Source organism: Acinonyx jubatus, chromosome A2 (assembly GCF_027475565.1).
Source record: "Acinonyx jubatus isolate Ajub_Pintada_27869175 chromosome A2, VMU_Ajub_asm_v1.0, whole genome shotgun sequence".
NCBI classification, from domain to species: Eukaryota; Metazoa; Chordata; class Mammalia; order Carnivora; family Felidae; genus Acinonyx; species Acinonyx jubatus.
The window spans coordinates 159,685,817-159,700,717 of record NC_069383.1 but is presented as its reverse complement, the minus strand read 5'-3'; the positions used below and the strand labels follow the sequence as shown (position 1 = coordinate 159,700,717).

The 14,901-nt window shown below is 53.1% G+C and overlaps 1 protein-coding gene and 1 long non-coding RNA gene across 3 annotated transcripts; one reads left to right on the top strand and one right to left on the bottom strand.

Moving 5' to 3' along the window:
* Window positions 1-286: 286 nt before the first annotated feature.
* On the bottom strand, window positions 287-7,173 carry LOC113596578 (uncharacterized). 2 transcript variants are annotated; one of them, XR_008297306.1, is made up of 4 exons: window positions 6,008-7,173; window positions 4,652-5,248; window positions 3,389-3,499; window positions 287-669 (listed from the first exon to the last, which is right to left on the bottom strand). It is a non-coding gene; the product is annotated as an uncharacterized LOC113596578 (long non-coding RNA). The 2 variants fall into 2 exon arrangements; XR_003417359.2 differs by lacking the exon at window positions 4,652-5,248 and having other exon boundaries at window positions 295-669.
* Window positions 3,923-7,227, top strand: CLEC4G (C-type lectin domain family 4 member G). Its single transcript, XM_027050306.2, has 9 exons — window positions 3,923-4,064; window positions 4,397-4,498; window positions 4,854-4,907; window positions 5,124-5,186; window positions 5,319-5,423; window positions 5,744-5,833; window positions 6,033-6,181; window positions 6,308-6,423; window positions 6,692-7,227. Exons 1-9 carry the CDS (start codon window positions 3,929-3,931, stop codon window positions 6,828-6,830), a joined length of 954 nt encoding a protein of 317 aa, XP_026906107.2. The 5' UTR covers window positions 3,923-3,928; the 3' UTR covers window positions 6,831-7,227.
* Window positions 7,228-14,901: the final 7,674 nt, after the last annotated feature.

The following is a 14,901-nucleotide window of genomic DNA, read 5'->3' as shown; positions in this document are numbered from 1 at the left end:
GAGAAAAGGTTGGAAAACCTCATATCTGATAAAAGATTTGTTACCAGCATATTCTAACGAACTCTCAAAACAATAAAATAGGCAACCCATTTTTTTTTTAAATTAACGATCATTTCTTTTTTAGAGACAGAGACAGAGCATGAGTAGGGAGGGAGCAGAGAGAGAGAGGGAGATGAAGAATCTGAAACAGGCTCCAGGCTCTGAACTGTCAGCACAGAGCCTGACAGGAGCCCGGTGCCCAATGCCCGATGTGGGGCTCGAACTCAGACCGAACGCGCAGACCGTGAGATCATAACCTGAGCCGAAGTCAGATGCTTAACCGACCGAGCCACCAGGGGTCCCGGCAACCCAGTTTTAAAAAACACTCCTCCTTGAAGTATTTTTATACATGTACAATGAGTGAGCATTAAGGTAGTTATCTTGGATAATCCATTCAAGGAAGCTCACTTAATCCAACTTAGTGAAGCCTGTATCCTTCACTTCATAGTGACGGAGACACTGGCGGGCACATATTGAGCCGTATTTCTGGAGCAGACTGTGCCAGTCCGAGCAGACACAGCAAGAACGAGAACCCTGGCCCAGCTTCTTCGGCTCCAGTAAAGCTGCCGGTGACCATCTTGCTCTCTCAGACGCAACGAGGCAATCCGTTTCTTTCAATGGGCAAAAGATCTGAAGAGACAGGTCACCAAAGGAAATATTCAGGTGGCAAAGAAACACGTGAAAGGATGCCCCACGTCATTATTCATCAAGGGAACGCAAATGAAAATCACACCGCGCACATGACAGAATGGCCCAAATGAAAAAGGCTAACCATGCCATGTCCTGGCAAGAACGCAGAGGAAACGAAACTCTCATTCATTGCCGGTCGGGTTGACACATGGCACAGCCACTTTGGAAAATCGTCTTGGCAGTTTCTTAAAAACTGAGACGCACACCTCCCATGTAACGCAACCATCCACTCCTGGGTATATACCCAGGAGAAAGGAGAGCGTCCGTGCATGAAAATACTTGCTCCCAGAAGTTCACGGCAGTTTTATTCATGGTAGCCACAACCGGAAACAGCCCAAATGCCCACCAGCAGGTGAGCGTATAATTGAGCTGGCATATTCAGGCAACAAAATTCTACTCAGCAGTAAGAAGGAAGGAGGTATTAATGCAGCCACATGGATGAATCAAAATAATTATGCTGAGCAAACGAAACCAGTCTCGAGAGGCTGTATGCTGCCATTTCTACAAAATTCCAGAGAAATGCAAGCGAATCTAAAGACAAAAAGCAGATCGGTGGTTGCTGGGGGATATTGGGGGTGGGGGGGCTGACCAGGGGGCGCAAAGAAACGTGGGTGGTGATGGGTGCTTTCACGTTCCAGATTGTGATGGTTTCGTGGGTTTAGTCAAAACCATCAAATTGTAAACTTTAAAGGTGGACAGCTTATTGTATGTCAGTGATACCTCAACAAAACTTTGTTTTCAGGCACTTGAAAAAGTTAATCAAAATATTTCAAGTTAAAAATAATCACATTTGGGGTGCCTGGGTGGCTCAGCCGGCTAACTGTCTGACTTTGGCTCAGCTCATGAGCTCGTGATGTGTGACTTTGGGCTTGGGATTCTCTCTCTTGCCCTCTCTCTGCCCCTTCCCCATCTGTCTCCTACATGGCCACAGAAACGTAATAAATTGGGTTGACAAAAGCTTTATCACCTGTTGATGGTAACGATGAAGAAATGGGGTACCAAGAGAGTAAGTGCTTTGCCTGAGGTTATCTGGCTCATAGGTGAGATTTTATATCTTACTCTGTACGAGGCCCATTTTCTCCCACTGAAATGATTTCCTCTCGGCTCAGGATTCTTATTTAGAGAGACCAAGCACCAATGACAGACCCCAGGTACCCACCGAAGCCCTCGTCTCACCCTTCACTCAGCCAGATTCTCCATGGTCTCAAAGTTACTGCTTCGGGAAACATGCTAAAAACACCCACAAACAGTGAGGACAGCCGTTCATTTAAGGTAAGTCTGCTTTCGAGAAAGCCCTGCCTGGCCACGAAGCTGTCCACTTTGACCCAGTGGTAGAATATTGCTACCATATTTATGGAAAGTTCAGTGGGGACTTGGTCTACACGTCTGTTGGAGAGATTCCGCTCCAAGAATTTGCTGCACATTTCCAGGTGTCTGACCCTACTTTTCCTGCTGCATTTATCAAGAGCCCGGCACCTCTGGCTGAATCTTGTGCACCAGACTCTCTTAGATTCCTGTTCCCTTCCTGATTCTCAGTCTTCCTTTGCCTTCTCAAAAAAAAAAAAAAAAAAAAAAAAATCCTCTGTCTTTTCATCGTTTTTTGTTTAAGTTTATTTACTTTGACAGAGACAGAGACAGTGCGAGCAGGGGAGGGGCAGAGAGAGAGAACCCCAGGCAGGCTCTGTGCTGCCAGTTCGAGCCACCTGTGGGGCTTGAACCCACAAAACTGTGAGATGAGCTGAAACCAAGGGTCTGACGCTCAACCGACTGAGCCACCCAGGCGCCCCTCTCTGTCTTTTCATCTTACTTTATCATGTGTGTCTCTCTCATGTCTTTCTGGAACAAGGTAGGGAAATGGGCAGCAAATACAATTTTTAAATAACATACGGATAATGTTTGTTATTTCTGAGGGTTGTTGAGAGGATTTGGGAAGGTGGAGTGTGTTTCTGCATCTACCAGGGGGGCTGGAATGAGGGAAGTACTCGATAAAAAAGATAACATTTGTCCCCCTCAGTGAAGGGCACTTACTGCCCCAGCCCTGGCACCCCGCCCCACCTCCCCGGCACCCCAAGCCTTTTATCCTGCTTGACTTAATCTTCTTTTTTTCATGGCACTAAGAGCTTGTTTATATATGACATTAGGGTTCTCACCCTCAGCATTATGGACATTGGGAGTCGATGGTTTTTGGCGGGGGGCCGGGGGGGTGTCCTGTGGGTGTCCTCCACCCACCACCTACTGTGATAGTCACAAATGTCTCCAGACATGGCCGCGGGTCTTCTGGGAAGCATAATCGCCCCCGGTCAAGAACCACGAGGCTACACAACTTAACTTTTTCGTTATGTTCATTATTTCGTTGTCTGTCCCTCTCTACCCCCATCTGGAATGCTTGCTCTGAGAAGGAAGGAATTTGCTTGTTTGGGTGGGGCACTGATGTGTGCCCGGTTCCTAGATTGATGCCTGGCCCAAGGTAGGTGCCCAATATTTATTGAAAGAATGAACATTTGGTGGGCTTTGTGCTCAGGGGTGGACATGCATAAGCTCACGTCTTTATCTTGGCATCCCTCGGGGGGAGGCCATGTCAGTCTCCCTCACTGTCCCCCTTTGCACAGAGGAGAGAAGCTGAGGCTTCCAGAAACTACACACATACATCCCCACTCACCCAATGCAGAAGCTTAGCTGGCCACCACCCAACAGATGTCTGTGTTCTCCCTTCTGGCCAAGAAGGATTGAGTCAAGGTCAAATCGGGGGTCAAATCCAGCCTCCAGGCACCTGCAGGGGAGTTGAGGAAGGAAGCTGAGCTGGCCTGGAGGGCCAGGCCTGAGGAGACTTTCTCAGGGCCAGAACTTGGCTGGGTTCAACCTGCTCCTCTTGGGAAGGGGTCTGGCCCCCACACCTATAAGAGATGGGGGTGAGCTCCAAAATGAAGCCCTCAGTATCCTTAGGGAGATGTTGCTGCAGCTACTGGGCCAGGGAGGCTGGAACTGCGTGCGTGCGTGCGCGCACACACACACACACACACACACACCACTCCCCACCCCTCTCCACTCCCTCTGGCCCTTCTACCCCTCACCTCTAACTCCACTACCCCTCAACACACACACAAACTTCACACTTATCCCTAAACCAGCCCAGAACAGAGAGGGCCCTGCACTGTGATTGGTCCAGGAGTCCCTGGTACCAGGAACTGAGAGGAAGGAGATGGAAAGGAAGGAAAAGAGTAGGCGGGACCAGCAGGGGGCTACATTTATATCTGTGCCCAGGGCTGGGCGCCTGCTCACCATGGACACTGCCGGGTACAGCAAGTGGGACAGCAGGCTCGAGGAAGTCCCTGGAGGTATGAGCAAAAAGACAGCCTCCCCGGCCCCCTGGGGTCTCTCAGGCCAGAGGTTTGGGGTTTGATGGGAGAAGGGAGGGGAACAGCCAAGAGCGGGTCCATGCAGTGGGTGCAGAAGAGACATCACAGGCGCCAGAACCAGCTGCACCTGGGTTCAGATTCTAACTCTGCCACTTAGAAGCTGTGTGACCGTGAGCAAGTTGCTTCGTCTCTCTGAATCTCGGTTCCCTGGGAGGAACCCAAGCACCCAGGGCTCTGTCCTCGGGGGGGCCAGAGATCCAGGGCAGTCCTGGTGCAGGAGGGACCCACGGAGCCCATCTGTGTTATCCCAGGGCACTGGGGACGCTGGGGACGGAGACTCCTCTTCCTGGCCCTGGTGCTGGTGGCAGCGTTAGCCCTGTGGGCCCTCATTCTGAGCATCCTATTTTCTAAGGGTGAGTGACCGTGTAATGAGGCCCCCCGGGGGGGACATAGACCTTCCCTCTGTCTCAGGACGCCCCCAGCTGGGTCCCGGACCCCTGTCTGGGTCGGGGGTGTGAACACGTGTGAACAGAGTTTGTGCATGTCTTTGAGCTGTGTGCACCCACCTGTGTATGCATATGCGTGCATGTCTCTCCTCGGCGTGTGTGTGTGTGTGTGTGTGTGTGTGTGCGCGCGCGCGCGCACATCACATGTGCTGTGCGCCTGCCCGTCCCTTCTGTGCGTCCGGAGACGGGAGCTCCTGCACCCCCTGGGCAAGGGGAGAGTTCCGGAGGCCCCGGCCCCGCCTGCAGGAGCCTCTCTCCACAGCCTCCACAGAGCGAGGGGCGCTGTTCGGCCACCAGGACCTGCTGAGGACAAACGGTGCGTGCAGAACGGTGACTCGGTGACTCTTAGCGCCTCCTCCCCCACCCCCCCCAGATGTGAGGGCCGGGAGTGTCTAGGACCCTGGAGACAGGGTAGTGGGTGGGTGAGGACCCCTTCGGTCCCAGGGGTTGGCCCCGGAGTGGGGGAGGGTGTCCTGTTTGAGTCCCCGCAGATGACCTGGAGTGTGTGGGGGCCGTGCGGGGGTCATTCCAGCCTCGAAGCAGAAGGCGGCGCTGGGTGTTTTGAACGCAGAGGTCCGAGCCTGCAACAGCTGCTGTAAGACGTGTGTGCTGGGGGCGGGGCTTGGGCCGGGATTGGAGGCGGCGAGCCGGGATGGTCTGTGGCAGGTGGGGGCGGGGCAGGTTGGTCACCGACTTCCCGCGCCTATCCTCCCTCCGTCCTTCCCAGGCTCGGGGACACAGACGCTGCTAGAGAAGGCACGCGCGGAGCTGGGGGAGGCGCAGGCGAAGCTGATCGAGCAGGAGAGTGCCCTCAAAGAACTGAGCGATCGCGGTGAGAGCTGGACATTGCCTCGACCCCTGATCCCTCACCCGGGCTGTCACTCGACCCTTGATTCACATACTAACACCTATCCTGAAGAGGGTTACCGCGACCCTATCCTGTGATCCTGACCTCTGACCGCTGGACTCTGATCTCGACTCCAACTCCTAACCCCAAGCGCAACTTGGCCCAACCAGCTGTAACAGTCCTTGACGGTGATGTCATTCTTGACCATGACCATGACCCCGGACGTGGATGCTGACTTTTACCTAACCATGACCCTACTCCCGACCCTGACCTGAGCCATAATCTGGACTCCCTTGACCTCGCAGTGACCCAGAGCTTGGCTGAAGCGAGCAGGGACCGCGAGGACATCCGCAGTGAGCTCTTCAGGGCTCTGGAGGCCGCCCGGCTGGGGAACAGTGAGCAAGACAGAGGGGAGAGAGGAGGGGACAAGTGGACCCTACGTGTGGGCCTCGGGATGCGCCCCGTCCTGCCCTTTGACCTTGGCCTGTTCTCTGTGGCTCCGCCCCTAGACCTCGGGGGTCCACCTCCCCCCAGTTTTTTCCGTCTGCTCTACCCCGGGGGCAATTCACCTCTTTGACCTTCGCCATCCCACAGGCTCCTGTGAGGAGTGCCCCGCATCGTGGCTGCCCTTCCAGGGCTCCTGCTACCTTTTCTCCATCCTGCGGGCCACGTGGGAGGAGTCGCAGCGCAACTGCGCGGGCTCCGGCGGACATCTGGTGATAGTGGGGGACCTGGAGGAGCAGGTGGGCAGTTCCCCCCCCCTCCGAGGTCCCAGGAGGGAGGCGGAATTCACCTGAGGGGGCGGGGCCTGGGAGGGGCGGGGCGGGGGCGAGGCGGACCCCGCGGGCTCAGTGTCCTTCCCCGCGCAGGGCTTCCTGAGTCAGAACACGCGCGGCCGCGGTTACTGGCTGGGCCTGAGGGCCGTGCGCCGCGCGCGCCAGATCCAGGGCTACCAGTGGGTAGACGGAGTCCCGCTCAGCTTCAGGTGAGGGAAGGGACTTGGGGAGAGGGACGGGTCGGACCCCAGGGGCAGTGCTGTGGCCAGATCTGTGGGGATGGGCAGGCTGGACCCCAGGACCTGGCGGAGGGTTTAAATTCCGGGAGTTTAGAAAGCTGTCTCCCAGGTGCACGCTCAAGTTAGACCCTCGGAGTGTCTAGGTTGGACCCAAGCAATAAACAGGATAGATCCTCAGGGCTGGACGCCAGGCCCGTCCTCAGACTCCCAGAAACAGCCCCCCGACAAACCTCCGCAGCCACTGGAACCTGGGGGAGCCCAATGACTCTATGGGGCGCGAGGACTGCGTGATGATGCTACGCACTGGGATGTGGAACGATGCACCGTGCGACAACGAGAGGGACAACTGGATTTGTGAGAAGAGGCGCAGCTGTTGACCCCGCCCCGTGCCCCGCGCGCCCCGCCCACCGCCCGGCGGGCGGTCCCCTGAGCGGTTCACCTTCCCGGCGCCGCCCACCGCCATCGATTTCTTCATTTTCCCCCATCCACGGCTACTGAGAGCCATCCCGCCCAGTCCTGTCAGGTACAGGCCCTGGGACCTCTGCTCCAGCCTCACCGCCGGCCCTCAGGTGGTCATAACCGAGCCTCCACCCGACCCAAACCGCGGGCGGCCCACTGTCCCCACCTCCCTCCCCGGCCAAAACCGGGCAACTCGGGACGAGCTGTTTGGTGTTCTTGCATTTTTCCCCCCAGACTGGGAAGCCTTACAGACGGGGGTTTTGTGAGCTGTCTTCACAGCCCTTAGGAAGCATCAATAAATGCTTGAGAAATGAATCTTGGTTCATGGCTTTGGTGAGCTGTTCAACGTTTAATCTCAGAGACCCTGATATTTATCCCTGTGAGTGACCCTGACCTCTGTCAGTGACCTCCCGGTCCTATGGTGCCCCAAAACTCAGGGCGTAACGTGTACTGGGCCAGGACGGCTGTAGGGCACCGGGGACACTGGAATGACTCAGACCGAGCGCTCTGATCTAGCGGGGCACTGGAACAATGCTATGATCAGTGACTCCAAGGAGTGGACAAGGCCCTGAGGCAGGTGGGAGAGGGGCTGCCCGGGCCTGAAGAGCAAGTCCTTTCTGGCTTGGGCACCTAGGTTCGGTGACCACTGGCTGGAGCGATCAGGAAATACATTGCAGAGAACATGGCCTTTCGAGCAACAACGGGAGGACCTGGGAAGGAAGGTCTTTGCAAGCAGGGGGTGTTAAAGTATGGCTGAACCCATTCTGGGGGGTGCAGGGTGCACCGAGCCTGGCTTTCGCAGCTGGGGACTTTTGATCTGAATTCACCCTGCACTCCCAAAGTTTCCTGCTCCTGTCCTGGAGACATGGGGGCTCTCCCAGAATTTCCAGTGGAGATAGGTCCAACTGAGGGGAAGGACAGGCTAGTGGCCTTTGGTCCTGGGCAGCTTGGGAGCTCCCAGACCCCCTGGCCAGGGGATACCTCGCTGAGAACCCCAACACTTCTCTGGGTGCTCTCCTCTACTGGGTGCTCTGCTCGCCCAGAGCGAGGCACTAACCGGGCTCAGGAGCCACCTCTGTCCCCGACAGACAACCTGCCTAGGAGACTGCTGGCCAGACTGATGAATTTCCAGGCGGTCAGCTTGGAGGGGTATGAGTGTTGTGGCGCTGCTGTAACTAACGGCCGCCAGCTTGATGGCTTACTAACAACACCCATCCTCTTACGGTTCCGGAAATCTGAAGTCCAAAGTTAGTTTTCCTGGACCAAGATCAAGGTGTCACCAGAGCCAGGCTCCCTCTGGAAACTCCAGGGGAGAATCAGCCTTTTTGCCTTTTCTAGTGTCTAGACCTGCACCCCTCACACTCCCTGGCTCCTGGCCCCTTCTTCCGTTTCCAAAATCGGTGGGGTAGCATCTTGCTTCACTGACCACAGTGCCGTCCACGTCAAATCTCCCTCTGCCTCCCTTCTTACAAAACAGCTTGTGATTGCTGTTTAGGGCCCACCCAGATAATCCAGGAGGATCCCCTGGGATATTGTAAAACAGTTGTAAAACTAATCACCCTGACTCAGCTCAGATGCCACCCACAGGTGAAAGGTACAGTTCCTCTTTCTTTCTAAACATGTATTTATTTATTTTTGAGAGAGAGGGAGAGAGAGAGAGAGAGAGAATCCCAAGCAGGTAAACACCGTCAGTGCAGAGCCCGACGCGGGGCTTGAACTCACAAAACCGTGAGATCGTGACCTGAGCTGAAGTCAAGAGTCGGACGCTCAACCGACTGAGCCACCCAGGCGCCTCCCCACCCACCTTTTAAAAATTTTATTTAATTTAAGTGATCTCTACACCCAACATGGGGCTCGAACTCATGACCCCGCGATCAAGAGTCGTATGCTCTTCTGACTGAACCAGCAAGGCAAGATTGCCCTCACTGCAGATACCAGCTGCAAGTTTGGGGTTGCCTAGGCCACCTGCTCTTTGAACTAACTGATTCTGACCGACTGATAGAAATTCAGAGGATCTCACAATCCCCCCTCTCCCCGGTTCCATAATTCGCTAGAATGACTCATAGAACTCAGGAGAGTTTGCTACAGTTCTTACAGTTTTATTATAAAGGACACATCCAGACTGGCCCAATGAAGAGACCCGTGTGGCGATGGCCAGGAGGGTCCCAAACACACAGCTTTTGTGTTCAGTCCCCAGGGACTCAGGTCATGTCACTTTCCGGGCACAGTGATGTTTCCACCAACCAGGAGGCTCCTCTGAGAGTTGGTGTCCAGAATTTTTATTGGGACTTCATTTTGAAGGCGTGGTTGATGGAATCACAGGCCACACGATCCCGTCTCTGGAGCTCAGGCGGTCACAGCTGGTCTCTCTGGCATGACCAGCCCCGCCCTGAGCTATCCCCTCCGTATAACTCAGGTGTGGCCCAAGGGGCCCCCACAAATGACAAAGACACTCCTATCACTCGAGAAATCCCAAGGGTGCAGATGATCCCTTCCAGGAACAAGGGACAAAGACCCGCCAAATTCTGAAATATCTACATCTTCCCACCTCTAAATTCTTAGTCACATCTGCAAAATCTCTGTTGCCATGTAAGATGACGGTCAAGGTTCCAGGGATCATGATGTGGATATCTTTAGGGACCACTGTGCAGCCTCACACCAGACATGACCAGCTGACAAACAGACTCGCAGGTAGGGCAGCAGCCAGAACACCTGCCTGGTGGCCCAAGTGCTTGGTGAGTGGGGTCAGTGATGGTCTGGAGAACAGATACCCCGCAGCACAGACGGGCAAAGAGGCCCAGGTGTCTCTCCCGGGAATGGAGCTGAATGGGCACCGTGGTTGAGGCAGAAGGGGGTGGCCCCAGAGTTAAGCAGGAGCTGCCCTGGGATCTTTTATTTATTTTTTTAATGTTTGTTTATTTTTGACAGAGAGAGAGAAAGTGGCAGGGAGAGAGGGAGGGAGACACAGAATCTGAAGCAGGCTCCCGGCTCTGAGCTGTCAGCCCAGTTCAAGCTGACACGGGGCTTGAACACACAAACTTCGAGATCGTGACCTGAGCCAAAGTTGGATGCTCAACCGCCTGAGCCACCCAGGCGCCCCTGCCCTGGAATCTTTTAGAGACCCGGCTCCGGCTAGAGCAAGCCCCTCAGCTCAGACATTGGGGTCTGGGGCCTGAGGGCGCCCTGGGTAGGAGCCCAGACAAGGTAACTGGCCTAGAGCCCCCCCTCATGCCCTCTGCCATCTGCCCTGCCCCCTCCCGGTCAGCTCGCAGGCACTGCCTCCCCGCTGCCTGGCTCAAACCTGTCAGCATCCAGTTGGCACACGAAGACCCTGCATGAAAGGGTCAGGGTCAAGTTCCCCAACTTTGGCTTCTTGGTCCCAGGCCCTCCCTCCTCCAAGATTCGACCTCCTTGGGAAGCAAGGCGTCCCTGGAGCCTAACCTAATCCCAGAACAGACCTCGGCCTTTGGTTGGCTTTTTCCTGGAGAATCAGTCTTGCCGGAAAGACTAAATTCTAAAGCTGATACAGGCGGGGTCCTGAATACTGAGAAGCCCTGTGATGTCTCCCCCGCCGAGAGGCTGGCTGGACCAGGTCAGCAGTCTTAAAGATGGACCTCCTTTCCTGGAGACCCCAGAGGCTCTGAGAGCCCCCGTAAGATCCGAAATACACCTGTAATGTGCCCGGGACATAACAGTAATTGCTCAGAACACCTGACAGGCCCGTAGCGGACAGAACAACAGTCCCCCAAAGATGTCCGTGTCCTAATGCCCTGAACCTATGAATATGCCGCCTTATATGGCCACAGGGACTAGGCACGTGTGATTGAATTAAGGGTTTTGCGGTGAGGACATCATCCTGGGTTGTCCAGGTGAGCCCGTTGTAATCACAAGGGCCCTCGAAAGTGAAAGGAGGAGGCAGGAGAGCATCGGGGAGGGAGACGTGGCTACGAAATTTTTAATTTAATTTAATTTTTTAAATCCTTATTTTTTTAAATGTTTTTATTTATTTTTGAGACAGAGAGAGACAGAGCGTGAGCAGGGGAGGGGCAGAGAGAGAGGGAGACACAGAATCTGAAGAGGGCTCCAGGCTCTGAGCTGACAGCACAGAGCCCAATGTGGGGCTCGAACTCCCAGACAGTGAGATTATGACCTGAGCCAAAGTCGGAGGCTTAAACGACTGAGCCACCCAGGTGCCCCCAATTTTTTTTTAATTTTAAAAATAACGTCTTAACCTCCCACCCACCCCCAAAAGGATAAAAAACCAATTTCCCCCCCAGAACCTCAAGACCAATGCCACTCTGCTGACACCTTGACTTCGGGCCAGTGAGACTGATGTCAGACATCTGCTGTCCAGAACCGTGAGATAATGAGTCTGTGTTGTTTTAAGCCACTAAGTTTGAGGTAATTTATCACCACAGCCACTGGGGACTAAATAGGAGTTTCCCTGAAGGTCACCCATAACTCAGCGGTAACCAGCCCTCTGTGATAATCCTGCAACATACCTTAACACGTCTGTGGGTGCCTATACCCCGCCATAGAAGCATCTCGACTTCACAGAAGCCACTGGAAACACCAGTAACAAACTTTGAACACCCATAACATGGCAGTCACCACTTGAGATCTAACCGTCACCTCCCGTCAGCTGACAATACACATATACCTCCTACCTTGACTAAGGTGGCCACATGTCTCTCTTTGTCTCGCGTGGTCCTCGTTTGCACTTGCTCCCCATATAACTATTTTTTAAAAAATAATTTTAGAGGCGACTGGGCGGCTTCGTCGGTTGAGCGACCGACTCTTGATTTTGGATCAGGTCACGATCTCATGGTCACGGGATCGAGCCCCGCCTTGGGCTCCTGCTGAGCGTGGAGTCTGCTTAAGATTCTCTCTCTCCTTCTGCCCCTTTCCCCCACTCCTGGTCTCTCTCTTTCTCTCTAAAAAACAAATTTTTGTAAATTATTTTAAAAATCGACTTTGTTGACGTGCAACTGATACACAATAGAATGTACCAACTTATCACACCCATTCGGACAAGGTCTGTCAAAAAACAGCAACGACAAAACGGCAGGTGCCGGCCAGGATGTGGAGAAACTGGAACCCTCATGTATGGCTGGTGGGAAAGTAAAATGGGGCAGCCGCTGTGGAAAACAGTATGGCGGACCCCCCCCCCAAATTAGGAACAGATTACCATTGATCCAGCAATCCCATTCCAACCCAAGCATCCGCTGCCCGATGAACAGATACACAAAATGCAGTCCATCTATACAATGGAATATGATTCAGCCTTAAAGGAAAGACATTCTGGGGCACCTGGGTGACTCAGTCGGTTAAGCGTCTGCCTCTCGATCTGGGCTCAGGTCATAATCTCACGGTTCATGCGATCGGGTCCCATGTCGGGCTCTATGCTGACGGCGTAGAGCCTGCTTGGGATTCTCTCTCTCTTTTCTCTGCCCCTCCTTCCATTGGGTCTCTCTCTCTCCTGTCACTCTCTCTCTCTCAAAAAATAAACTTTTTTTTTTTGAGAGAGAGTGTGCAAATGAGCAAGGGACAGAGAGAGAGAGAGAGAGAGAGAGAGAGAAGGGGGGCTCACCCGCCGTGGGGCTCAAACTCATGAACCGTAAGATCATGACCTGAGCCAAAGTCAGAGGCTTAATGCCTGAGCCACTCAGGTGCCCCCCAAATAAATATAAACTTAAAACAAAAAGGACATTCTGACACCTGCTACAACACGGATGAAACTTGAGGACACTATGGTCAGTGAAATAAAACCGGTCACAAAAGGACGGATCATGTACTATTTCACTTACGTGAGGTATCTAGAGTAGTCCAACTTGTAGGAACCGAAAGTCGAATGGTGATGGCCAGTCCCTGGGAGGGAGGGAGAAACGGACAGCTGTTGTTTCATGAGTATAGAGTTTCAGTTTTGCAAAACGAAAAACTTCTAGAGATTGGTTGCCCAACAATGTGAATATACTTAACACTACTGTTAAGTGTATGCACTATACCACACGCTTAAAAATAGCTAAGACACGGGGCGCCTGGGTGGCTCAATGGGTTACGCCTCTGACTCCTGCTTTGGGCTCAGGTCAGGATCTCACAGTTTGTGAAATCGAGCCCCACGCTGGGCTCTGTGTTGACAGCATGGAGCCTGCTTGGGATTCTCTCTCTCCCTCCCTCTCTCTCTCTCAAAATAAATAAACATCTGTTGAAATAGCTAAGATGTGTATTTTGTTATGTGCATTTATGCCACGATCACAATTTTAAAAAGGTAACGCACCCACTTCAAGCTTACAATTCAACGAGGTTCCAGAGGGAACATTTCCAACCTCCCCTCACATTCCTTCCCGACCCCCTGCCCCAGGCCACTGCCGCTCTTGCTTTTTCTGGATGTCGTCTGAATTGAGCCCCACGGTATGTACCCTCTTGTGCCCGGCTTCTCTCTCCAGGCGTGACGTTTTTGAGATTCACCCACGCTCTTGTGTGTATCCAGTCTGTTCCTTTTCGTCTCTGTCTCGTCTGCCATCGCGTGGCTGGACCACAACGTGCGCATCCGTTCACCTGTTGACAGGTGTTTGTGCTGCTGCGATGTTAATTAGTATGAATTAAGCTGCCGCGAACACTCCTGCACAGATCTGTCTACGGATTTCCATGGTCGCTTCTCTCCGGGGAATCTCTAGGCGTGGGTCGGATGGTAGGTGAACGTGACTTCCGGTCTCCCAAAGGGGTTGCGCCATCTTGGGTCCCCACGCTCAGCAATGTCTCGAAGCTCCGGCGGCTCGGGGAGGGTATTTCTGACCCAGGAAAGCCTTCAGCAGTTCTAAATCCAGGTGGAAGAGTTTATCTAGAGAGGCGCAGGAAGGGAGGAAATGCTGCTGGAGGTTGAGGCAGATAAAGGGGGAAAGCAGGAAGCTGGTGGTAACATGTGCCTGATAATCCGTGTTCTTGTGGGAAGATAAGCCTGGGGACCGGGAAGCGGGGGGGGGGGGGGGGAGGTCTCTGCTATTTGGTATTACAGCCCCTGAACCAAGACCAAGGAGGAGGTTGGTGAGCAAAGCTGGAGAGAAAGAATCAGATCAACTCTCTTGTGAGCAAGGAGCAATTTCATTCATTCATTCATTCATTCACTCACTCAGTGCAATTATTTCCCTACCCATAAACACTTCTCAGCATTTATGATATGCCAGGCACAGGGATTCCAATGGAGAACAAGAGGTCAGGGTCTCTGGCCACAGAGGAATCCGAAAAAACAGGCAGAGCGGAAGCAGCCATTTGTGAAATATTATAGACTTTACGAGCCCATTTATATGAAATTATCAAAACAGGCAAAACTACTCTGGGGTAAAGGAGACGTGAGAACTGTAGCTATGTGGGAGCAGAGGCAGGGGTTGCTTAGGGAGAGCCATGAAAGAACTTTCCGAAGGAATGGATATGTCTTCACAGGGATTTGGGTTCCACAGGCAAATGCATTGGTCAAAGGTCAAAGAAAACGCACTCGGGATTTGCACGTTTTATTGTTTTACTCAAAAGGAAAAAAAGTCAGAATGGCAAATATTGGACTCTAGTTGGTGTTTTGTGGGCTAGAGTTTTAGGGGGAAATGAGCTGATGTCTGCAACTTACTTTGAAAAATGCAGAAAAATTTAAGATGGGGATTGAGGGGCGGAGGGATGCATTGATGTGTAATATACCAATTATGCAGTCTAGGGGTGGGTTTCTCATTCTTAAACTCATTTTTTCTGTATGCTTGAAAATTGTCATAATGAGGGGCGCCTGGGTGGCTCAGTCGGTTGGGTGGCCGACTTCGGCTCAGGTCATGATCTCTCGGTCCATGAGCTCGAGCCCCGCATCGGGCTCTGTGCTGACAGCTCAGAGCCTGGAGCCTGTTTCAGAATCTGTGTCTCCCTACCTCTGACCCTCCCCTGTTCATGCTCTGTCTCTCACTGTCTCAAAAATAAATAAAACGTTAAAAAAAATTTTTTTTAAAAAGAAAA

What these genes read in the sequence shown, in the direction of transcription:
- CLEC4G (XM_027050306.2), top strand. Translation starts at nt 3,929, where the DNA reads ATGGAAAGGAAGGAAAAGAGTAGGCGGGACCAGCAGGGGGCTACATTT. An exon ending in GGACCTGCTGAGGACAAACG is followed by an intron (nt 4,908 to 5,123) that starts GTGCGTGCAGAA and finishes GGGTCATTCCAG; the next exon opens with CCTCGAAGCAGAAGGCGGCG. An exon ending in CAAAGAACTGAGCGATCGCG is followed by an intron (nt 5,424 to 5,743) that starts GTGAGAGCTGGA and finishes TTGACCTCGCAG; the next exon opens with TGACCCAGAGCTTGGCTGAA.